Below are 11,038 nucleotides of genomic sequence, written 5' to 3' on the forward strand. Positions count from 1 at the left end.
AAAGGAGAAGGGAATTGGGGAGAAGAAAAGGAAAAAGGGAAAGGAGGAAAGAAAGAAAAAAAAGTGACGCGTGCTGGCGATATTCACGGCGGTGATCGCGGTTGGTCGGCCACGCGCGCGCGACATTCGCACGCTGCGCGAGGAGGACGAGGAGCGGGGCCGCGGCCGGATTCGGTGTCGGCTCGGGGATTAGGGTTTCGGGTTGAGCGGGCTTCGGCGACGAAAAGGTTTCGAACAAACATGTCTTAGCGCGTAATTTGACTTGGAAATTTTCAGGGCGTCACAGCTAGTCTATAAAAAAAAAGAGATAGCCCACAATTTTCAAAGAGAGAGAGTCATACACAAAAGGAGTTCATACATGAAAACCATGCACTTGCACATTCTTGATCAGATTGCATGACTTGTTAATTCTTGGATCTCGTCTTTGACTTAGCAAAATAAGCAAAGAAAGCATGCCTCATACTCCTACACTAAGCTCCACAAAAGCCTGATTAAATGATAGGAAAGAAAAGAAGGCAATAGCTTTGCCTTAGTGAGGACTCAAAATATAGAGAGTGATTAGAGAGAATAATTTGAGGAGCAAGACTATTCTTTTGTTTCAAAATAAAACCCAAGTTTCTAAGCAGGAAGAGCTAGAAACCTGAAGTCTACATCATTCCATTCTTCAATAAACAGGAAAGCATGGTAGCCACTCAAAAGTTCACAAAAACTGGAAGAAGCTTGGAATAACTTGTATGTAGGTTTCATCAAGGAGTTGCAGCCACCTTAGTCCTTAAACCTTTACTCGAGGATGAGAAAAGGGCTAAGTGTGGGGTGCTGTTGACGGTCCTTAAGTCATAAAACCAACCGTCAACTCCTGCATCTTTCCATATCATTTAATCACCAAACATAGCTATAGAGCTTTGTTCTAACCAATTTCACAAGTTTTGGTGAATTGTGATATGCAGGAACAAAAGCATGAAAAACAAGGAGAATCACACATAACATACATAAGAAATGCATAAAAGATCATCCGCTGTGTTACATAGAATCAAAGGGCCCACAAGGCAGATCAAACGGGTGCGCCAAGGTACAAATCACTGAGGATCATCACCAATGCCAACAAATCAGCCAGCCAGAAGAAAATGGAGCTGGGGAAGGCTCACCTAGGGTCGACCGAACCCCAGGTTCGACCAAACCTGGACGACATCCCGTCTCGCTTAGTTTTGGCGTGAAATATCCCCCACGCTTCCTCAAGGTGGTGCTTATGTGTTTTCTTGTATACCTCGGCCCCAAACCATCCTTGGAGATTATAAAAGGTGGAGGGGATCCCCTCTCAACACCCAACACATTTTGGAGAAGAGGAAGTAGAGGGACTCCATCACCCTTTGTAAAATTAGGTATGGAGTGTGTGGGAGAAGAAGCGAGGAGTCAGCCTCTCTCTGATTTTGTACCTCGACGGATACGATCCATTTGAGTAAGTATCCGGGTTCGTCTATTGGTAAGCTCTTGGTAAAGTTATCCTTACGTTGTTATTCGTTTGTGGGTTCATCATTCGTTGTTGTAGCGGATGCTCTAGTAGAGGGCCCCTGATAATGACGGGATAACCCTCATTGACGCTACAGCAGTAGTCGATAGCAAGATGTGGTGTCTAGGCTCTAGATTACCTTTGTTTGCTGCGAATTCCATGGTGTTGAGGGGGAGACGGCAGGTGGTGACAGTCCTATCCGTCCGCTACGGGGCTGCTTCGTGGTTAGTGAATTCCCCCATGTTCGGGTTCGGAGTAGAGCTAATAGCCGGAGATACTTGGCAGACTAGGGTCAGACCGGTGCTTGAAGTAAACGAATAGTAGCCTAAGTATTATCTTTACTTGATCCTTTCCCTTAGACCAATCACACTACCCAGTTCATTCTATCTCTTGTTCTTCAAGGGTAAATTAGCTAGAAGACCGTTACACCTTCGTACCCTGAGAAATTATAATACCCTGAATATTCTTCAGGTGAAGTGCTACAGCGGTATATCGGTACGCTTGCGGATTTATTCGTGAACATTAAGAAATACCAACACTCGGGATGAGTAAAGGATAGCTTGGGGGGTCTTGTTGATGTTCATTCAATATCAAATTCAACCGCAATTCGATCAGAAAATAATGAGAGCTGGCATTTCTTGCACGCATATTTATTCAGGATAATGCTATTTCCACATGTCCCCTGGCAAATAGTGCTATATAGGGATTTGAGCAAAAACAAAGGAGAAACACACCCTTGGTGGCAAGGAGCAAAACACTGACGAATTAGCTCACACCACCTCAGCCTCTCATGGATCAAAGGGCTGACAAACTACCCCCAAACCGATATAAAACTGCTCGGGGTACCGACCAGGGACCAGAGGACCCACTTACCAGCCAGCCTACCAAAGGCAGTGGCCAGAGGCGGTTATGGTGGTTCGGCAGAACTAGCCTTGCATCGCCTCACTTGCTATTTGCACATGGCAGCTCCTAAGTTCTTCCCAAATGCAGTTTTGCATGCTTGCACTTGTTTTACTGGCCAAGAACTGCCTTACCAAGACTATAAATATGAAGGGAGGGGATCCAAATGAAGACACACCACAAGTTGCTCATTCTCTCAGTCCTCTCTTGTTTAGTCCATAGGCTATTGGAGTTTAGGCTGAAGTAGCTCTTCTTCGGGTTCCCGAGTTGCTAGGAGTCTTTGGTATGACTTTAGCTCTTACATTCCTTTGTAATTCTCAGATATACTTAATAGAGTTATCTTCTGGATTTACATATTCGCATGGTTCATTTTATGCGGTGCCATATGTATGCTCTATGATTAGTTTATATTCATACCTTATACCTTGCATGATTAGATGAGTAAATCTAGTGCCATGGCACCGGTTCCAGTATTCGAATGATGTGTGTCGATCCGGAGGGTCGGGGCTCCCCGCGGGATACTAAAGTTTCACTTATTAATGCAGGTATGATGCCTGGGTTAAGTGTTGTTGGATGTTGCTTTATCTCATGGTTTATAGAGGTAGAGTGCAGGTGGTGACGGACTTATCCGTCCTCCATAATCCTCCATATTCGGATAGAAGGGTAAGTGGTCCATAAAGTAGCTAAGTTGGCTGGTGGCTCCTCTACCAGTCATGTGCGGTTTCTCTCAATAGTGTCCGAGAGTCTAGAGCTGAGGCTGAATCATATGTATGTGTATAATATAAGTTGTATATTTAGATAGAAGTACATAAGTCTCGAGTAGTTCTCTTCTTCCTTTCTCCCTACCTTTACCTATTCATGAGTTTGAGCTTGAGTTAATTTGTGTGTCATACTATCTCATTATCCATATATTATACTTACCCCTGTTTGTACAATTGAATATTCGGTTAAAAATTAATCATTAATTTATCTATTCTATAACTGCCGTATTTCCTAAAGAAATATAAATACGACACCTGAAATTACTTACTCATGGGTAAAATGCTACAACGGTATTCTATATGCCTTCGAATTTATCCGTAACAAATACCAATAATCATGCAATTAAATATAGTTGGTCTAAAAACTATATGTCTCTTTGGAGACAAATTTGAAATGCGAAAAATATACTTATTTTAAAACGAAGGGAGTAGTCACTGCTAATAAAGTACTGTTTGGTTGCTTTCTAACCTTGTCATAACTAATCTTAGGTAAGTTATGGCTGACAAATAAAGTGTGGCCAATAAAATTGAAGCTCTGCTTATGGCAAAGTTTGGTAACAGAATGCGTTTACGAACAGTTGGGACACGTGGCTAATGAATGGTGGCAAACCGCGATTGTAAAAGTAAACCAAACAATAACTTAAGAAACTATGGCGCGTTTAATCTTAATTTTATCTAATTGTATATTCAGCACAAACTTAAGATGCCCTTGATCTATAATATCAAAAACAATATATGTATTTTCGAGGAAGTGAAAAATCTATAGGACGGAGGTACCGTGGAATTGCATTTTTCAAAAAATAATAGAGCATAGACATGGTACCTCATGTATTTCAATTGTTCAGAAACCCTCTAATGCATTTTTTTCTCCATTTGTTTTAGTGACCCCTCGGATTCTATAACCATGTTTATTTACCCCTTAAACAAATAAGGTAAGTGGTTTTATTGTTATAGATGGGTCATATCATGCTTTGTTTTCTAATATTATATTAAATTTGTACTAGTGCCATCATCTTTTTGACATGTTCTTCTCGTTTCTCTACTCTCGGAGTTTATTTGATTTGGTGCAAATAAGATCCCCTCAATCTCCTTAGAGAAAGCCGGAAACGATTAACCGAACAAATATGAAATAGCTCCCGCTTGCTTAATATACAATACAATTTAGTTCTCGGAACTAAGATATCACTTAATTAATTGACAGCATTACACAGATATCATGTGAGAGCAGGGATAGAAACGGGAAAATGGATATCCAAAATATCCGTATCCGTTTAAATATCACATCTGTATCCATATTCGAATTTAATGCCGTAGTAACATGGATATATCCGAATCCGATTCCACATTTGTATTCGACAATATCCGTATTTGTGTTCATTGAAACTATTTAAAAGTCATCTCCATTTCTCATAAACCAATGTTATATTAATTTTTATAATAAGAGTGGAAGAACATTAAATTTACTTTTAAATATGGTTACTTTTTTATATTTATTGGAGAAACTGCTTTATAATTTTTATTTATATATTAATAAAATTGTTTATATATTTATTAAAAAATATTTTTTATTTCTAATTTTATTTATTTATTAAAATAATTGTTGATAAATATGCTATTTTTTGACTAGCTATCTTTGTTATATTGTTATACTTTAGTTTCTACATGGATAACAATTTTATGTTCTAAAGCTACCATTAAAAATAGCTAAATATTTTCTTATACATCGAGTAAATATCCGAATTTGATCCGAACTTGAGGTATTCATTTTGTATTCGTATTTTCAAAAGTATCCGAATCTGTATCCGTATTTAAACTAAAATATGATAAAAGGTGCTATTCGAATCCGATTATGTACAAATCCGATTCTGAACGAATTTGATCCGTTTCCTTTTTACATGAGAGGTATCACACCATTAAATATGATAGACATTCCCGTTAAACTTTCCATAATTTTTCTATTTCGGGACTATTGGTCAACTGGTTGGTGGATAATAGCAATCGCTATCAGAGGAAACTTTTAATAACGTTGCTGTCACAAATGCGAAGACATTCTAGGAATCTAGGTAGCCCAGCTCCGGTGATATGGTATTGTACTTCCTCTATTGTACGAATCCAACCTGTCGTGAGGCTGAAAGCTGAACTGACTCGGCACCGCACCACACACACACTGACGCAGACGATCACTCCAGACACCGAGAGGGGAGGCGACCGCCCCAACCGAGCCAGCCGCCGGCCGCCGCCGCGCCAACCGAGGTCAATGTCGGGCCCCGCCGCGCCGGTGCAGGCGGCGCCCCCGCGCCCGGTGCGCTTCGGCATCCTCGGCTGCGCCGACATCGCGCGCAAGGTCTCGCGCGCCCTCCTGATGCTCCCGCCCGGCGCCGCCACCGTCGCCGCCGTCGGCAGCCGCTCCGAGGACAAGGCCCGCCGCTTCATCGCCGAGACCGGCCTCCCAGCGGCGCGCCCCCACGGCTCCTACGAGTCCCTCCTCGGCGACGCGGACGTGGAGGCCGTCTACCTCCCGCTCCCCACCAGCCTCCACGTGCCCTGGGCTACGGCAGCCGCCGCGCGGGGCAAGCACCTGCTCCTCGAGAAGCCCACGGCGCTCTGCGCCGCCGACCTCGACGCCATCCTCGCCGCCTGCGACGCCTCGGGCGTCCAGTTCATGGACACCACCATGTGGATCCACAATCCGCGCACGGCCAAGATGCGGGAGATCGTCGCCGACAAGGACGCCTTCGGCGACATCAGAGTGGTGAGTTCTTGGAAACACTTTTTCCCAGCTAGATTTCGGTGAATTTGGAAATGCCTCATGTCATTTGTCAGTATGAAAAAAAATTTATGCCTCATGTCATTTGCCAGTATGAAAAAAAAAATGATGCCTCATGTCAATTGCCAGTATGAAAAGGAACGCCAAGGAATATATTTTCAGACAAAAGGAACTTTTTCCTATTTACCAGTAATAAGAAAGACCAAAGAACGAACGGATTTCTAGTTTGGTAACAGAAAAAAAGATCTATAGAGAAAAAAAAATGACTTCTTTGCAGTGTTAATGCCGATCCATACCGATAGTGCTTGTTTATCAACCAACTGCCGTGTTGCTTTAATTTTGTCAAGTTTGAGATAAATTAAAAGTGGTGTGGACCTTATTGTAGGTTTTCTCGTGTATAGCAAGGGCTTCTTGCTGCTGAAAGCCTTGACATATGTTGGCTTCTGAATTTAGCAGAAATGACAATGACACAACTTAGCAGTTGATTTCAATTATAATTACTTGTAAGAATGAATGTAGCTGGAATAATAAAAATGCATTCAAATCTTGTAGATATTTTTCAGTCACATTTGAATATTTGTTCATGTAACTGAAATTTGATGTCTTCTATTCCACTTGATGTTGTTTCGTATTGAAAATACCATTCTTTTTCATTTAGTTTTTCTCCTCTAATACTCAAGGTTGGCTTCCTTGCTGGCTATGCTTACAACCCTCAGAATGCTTGGAAATATGCTGTTGAATACTCAATCTTTCCTGTGGTTTCAAGTTAGCTATGACGCAAGGATCACTATCGATTTGCGTTTTCGATTCATTGGCTTAAGCGACCATGCTACTGATGTTCATCCACCGGTATCTGAAGTCCATGGCAGTAGCATGTGGTGAGAGATCATGCAGACCAAATCTTCAAAGGAGGAAGAACCAGACTTGTCTTGACAAAAAACTTTAGGTTAATAGGTGCTGGATGGCCCTCACCTCTTTCTCACACTGTGGACAACTCTTAGGATGTGGCAGTACCCTTCGGGCTAGGCGATTGCTGTCCAACACCGATTACGGACTGCTAGCCATAGGAAATATTCGTATTTCCTCGGAGCCCATGATTCCCATAAGTGTTCCCATGGCTCAAAATGAATGGACTCCTGGAAATATGCAAGTTAAGCATATTTTGCAGTGTACTGCACATATCATGATTCTATGTAAATAATTTAAATCACAATTTGGGTTGATTTAATCGACAGCAGTTCCACTATTACATTGGCACAAAACTTTCCTTGCCTGCCTCCCACCAATCAAGTTTCAGATAAGTAGTTAATCCCCAGAATGCTTGAATTTTGAGCTGTGATGTTTTTAAGCGGGACTAGCCTGTACATTTTTATCTGGCTTAAACAAGTTGTCTATGGATGGCTGAGATTTATCAGAAGTCCTAGGACTAGAGAGGTAAGAGGGAGTTCAGATATCTGTTATGTGGGGACGGACATATCACCGCCGGCAGAAGACAGCGCCCAAGGAGTAGTAGGCGCTTGGGATGGAGGCCGAATATCTTCAGATAGTTTGTTAGCTTGAATTAGTTGAGTTGTTACGTGAGGATTATCTCTTGAGTTGTGATTTGGTTTGTTAGGATACTTGAGAAGGGCAAGGATGGCTCTATATAAGCCGGGTTGTAATCTTGAACAATAATCAATCAAAGTTGTTAGCCCTAAACTAGTGTTCATGTTCCATCTACCAAAGCTCCAGGGAGGCGAGGCTTGACCTTGCCGTCCCATCGAGCGCCTGCGCTCTGCCATTCATCTCCCTCACGCCATCCGCCCACAACATATCTATGACATATCAATAGAGCTGGAAACATTCAAGTTTAGTTGAGGTTCAATTTTGTGAATGAACCACCATTTTTGAAAACAATGAACCACCATTCTTAAGGAAGCAATTAAACTCTGGAAGGTATTTTGTTCTGTTGTAGCTTCACCAGTTAACTTTTTACACCATACTTCAACATGTAATAGATAGAGTTTAGCTATGTCATTCCAGCTATTAGGAAAATAATAGGATATGAATATGGCTATATCATTTCCATCTACATAGAAAAGAATAGATATTGATAAATGATTCCACAGCGAAGAGTTCACTAATCTCTTGTTGTTAGCTTAATTGGAGCAGGGGCAAATAGTAAATCAATGTGATTCTTGATTTATGCGCATGGAAAATTCTTAGAACCATTAAAAATAGCCATAGAAATTGCTGGTTGTAGGACATATTATTATGGTAGTATTTTGACTTGGGAAGGTATATGTAATGTTATAGGTTAGCATGTGCTTTGTGGCCTCAATTTACTATAGAGTCATATTTTCTACAGAATTTTAAAGATTAATAAAGGTCATGCCTTTTCTTTTTCCGCTGCAGATACACAGTATGTGTGGCTTTCAGGCATCCGAATATTTCCTCCAGAATGACATCAGGGTAAAGCCAGACCTTGATGCCCTGGGTGTGCTTGGTGATGTTGGATGGTACAGCATCCGTTCAATCTTGTGGGCTGTTGAATATGAACTGCCTGAGACTGTGATCGCTCATCGTCATCCTGTCAAGAACCAAGCTGGTGTAATTCTTGCTTGTGGTGCAACATTGTACTGGGCAGATGGCAAGACTGCCACCTTCAACTGCTCTTTTCTTACCAACCTTGCTTTTGATGTCACCGTATATGGAACACATGGTACACTCCATGTCACTGACTTGGTCATTCCGTATGAAGAAAAGTATGCGGAGTTCAGTGTGGCCTCAAAGTCAAATTTTGTCAAACCCACTATCGGATGGGATCCTTTGCCAACTAAGCATGTTGTTACTACAGATTTGCCACAGGAGGCACTTATGGTTCAGGAATTCTCGAGGCTTGTGCAGAACATCCGGGATGCTGGTGGCAGGCCTGAGGGGAAGTGGCCGGCTATCACCAGAAAGACACAGGTGGTGTTGGATGCCGTGAAGGCTTCTATTGACAAGGGATCTGAGCCAGTTGAGGTTGCCAGCTGAATACAACAAATGGCAGCTCGTACTGGTAAGCTTGTATTTCATGGCTTCCACATGTATTTGCTCAAACTAAACTTCTGTACCGTACATAAACCTAATTGTAATAATTTGAAGAAATCTGGTCAAATTGACTGGTGCATTATTTTGTTCTGAAATGGTGCTACTACGAATAAATTGTGTAAATAGCTGGGGGTTAGGTTAAAGCTCTGAGTGATCTGTCATGTTCCGGTATTCTGTTCATGGAAAAGGAGGTTCAGGTATCCAACATTTGTTTGTGGTAGCTGGTCTTTGTTGGCCCAAATGACAGGTTCAATTTCTCTCAAGCCTAATAGAAGGCAGTTTGGGTACATATATAGTCAGCCAACCAAGAGGTAGCTTGGTGGCTAAGCAAAGTAGCTAAAATAGAAAATAGCTAAAAGCATAATTGGTGATATGGTGCATGTAGGCATGAACCACCAAAGGACCAAGTGCACACAGGCACTACTAACAAATTATTCTAATTCACCGTCAGGACTTAATTCTATCAGTCTTTTTTTTTTTCAGATTTAGTATACAAAATGAATGGAGGTTGCAACATTGATACTGCTTGTTCTGTGTTTTCGCCGTGCACAAGAAACTTCTGGACATGCTGGACTTGGCAGGTGTGCTCCAACTACTGCCAGAACTGAGTCCCAACAGAAGTGGCTCACTGGCGGTGGCGACTACCTATATTGTTGGTTTCAGAACTGGTTGCTATTCAGAGGACTGGTGTGATGGTTCAACTGGTAGAATTACGACAATTTTGCATGCCAGAGGCTGCATGCTTGAGTTTATAGGCTCTGACAGGTTGGCCAAGGAATGCTCTGAGTGGCCATTCCGAGGCTGGATGTGGAGTCAGAAGCTTAGGACTGTCATATTCAATCTGTCGGTTACCGCAGTTCTTCTATCTGCTATGATGTCTTCCAGCATTGTAGGAGACCAAAATGGGCACTATCCCGTCGGTGAGAAATTTATGTCGCCTGATCTCTGAAGAAGAGTACAATGGAGCCAGGGAGGCCAATGTGCATGATGGGTAGCGTAAGGCTCCCATCAAAAGTATCATCTGCGGTTATGGTGATCAGATGTTTTTTTTAGGAAGGATTGCCACATTGTCTTCTTTGCGCAACCGGCATGCCAAAGCATAGCTAAAGTAGTTGAAACACAGATTTAAACTTTTGACATAACTAGGAGCATTACGTTTGTGAACTCCAGAGCTTTCCCTAGTGATTTGCACTGTTGGAGGGACAGCCAATACAAGGAAGACAAGCATGTCGCTGCGTGTTCCCCAAATGATCCTGTTGCCTTCTTTAACGCAGCCTATGCAGGGAGCTGCTGCTACAATACAGGTGGGCTCGCCGGTGCTGGCAGCCGGCAATGATTCCGGCCGGCCTTGTTTGCGGACCGTGTCACGCGCCGGCCGTATGGGCGCTGGGCCACGCGTGACCCCGCCCAGGAAGCCAGATCCGACAGCGATCAGATCACACCGGCCACTGTGGCCATGCAAAAACTGTTTAACTTCCATTGATACAAGCCTTGGGAAAAGAATGGTATTTGTATATCGTTATTACTTGGTACCTGATGGAGTGATCCAAGGGCATATATGCCTACAGCTATTAAACTTTTCTTTTCTAGAAGGAACTTGAGCAGTGAGGCCCTAGTCTGTACTTTTTATTGCGTGCTACCCCATTTCAGAGTGGATACTTGACCTCACAAAAGAATTCTAGTATTATCTTAAGTCAGATCAAGTTTGGTATAATAAATACTTAGTTTTTTATAGACTTGGACAAACTTAAGATTGTTTGACTTAGAACAAAACTAGAATGACATTTTCTTAGTGGAGGTAGTATTTCATAACGAGATTAATTATTACCAAATAGCATGGTTCATGTAGGTTAGCACGTTCTTGATCCGTCAAGAAGCTGTCGGGAAAAGTAATTTATTTTCCCCCTTGTAGTGAAGGGAAAGTTAGTTAATTTACAGGATCGTCTTCAGCCTCTCGAGCAGTTAAAGAGGTATTCATGATCATTTGAAAACTTCTTTTCATTGGAGATGTAAATCTGAATTTCTCTTTTG

At 42.2% G+C, this 11,038-nt stretch overlaps 1 protein-coding gene across 3 annotated transcripts; it reads left to right on the plus strand.

Moving 5' to 3' along the window:
• The first annotated feature begins 5,322 nt into the window (after positions 1–5,322).
• On the plus strand, positions 5,323–10,599 carry LOC112873723 (uncharacterized oxidoreductase At4g09670-like). 3 transcript variants are annotated; one of them, XM_025936748.1, is made up of 3 exons: positions 5,323–5,920; positions 8,330–8,975; positions 9,491–10,599. In XM_025936748.1, exons 1-2 carry the CDS (start codon positions 5,426–5,428, stop codon positions 8,948–8,950), a joined length of 1,116 nt encoding a protein of 371 aa, XP_025792533.1. In that variant the 5' UTR covers positions 5,323–5,425; the 3' UTR covers positions 8,951–8,975; positions 9,491–10,599. The 3 variants fall into 3 exon arrangements, with proteins under 3 accessions (XP_025792533.1, XP_025792534.1, XP_025792532.1); XM_025936749.1 differs by lacking the exon at positions 9,491–10,599 and having other exon boundaries at positions 8,330–8,679; positions 8,772–9,150; XM_025936747.1 differs by lacking the exon at positions 9,491–10,599 and having other exon boundaries at positions 8,330–9,150.
• Positions 10,600–11,038: the final 439 nt, after the last annotated feature.

This window comes from Panicum hallii, chromosome 9, assembly GCF_002211085.1.
Source record: "Panicum hallii strain FIL2 chromosome 9, PHallii_v3.1, whole genome shotgun sequence".
Lineage (NCBI taxonomy): Eukaryota > Viridiplantae > Streptophyta > Magnoliopsida > Poales > Poaceae > Panicum > Panicum hallii.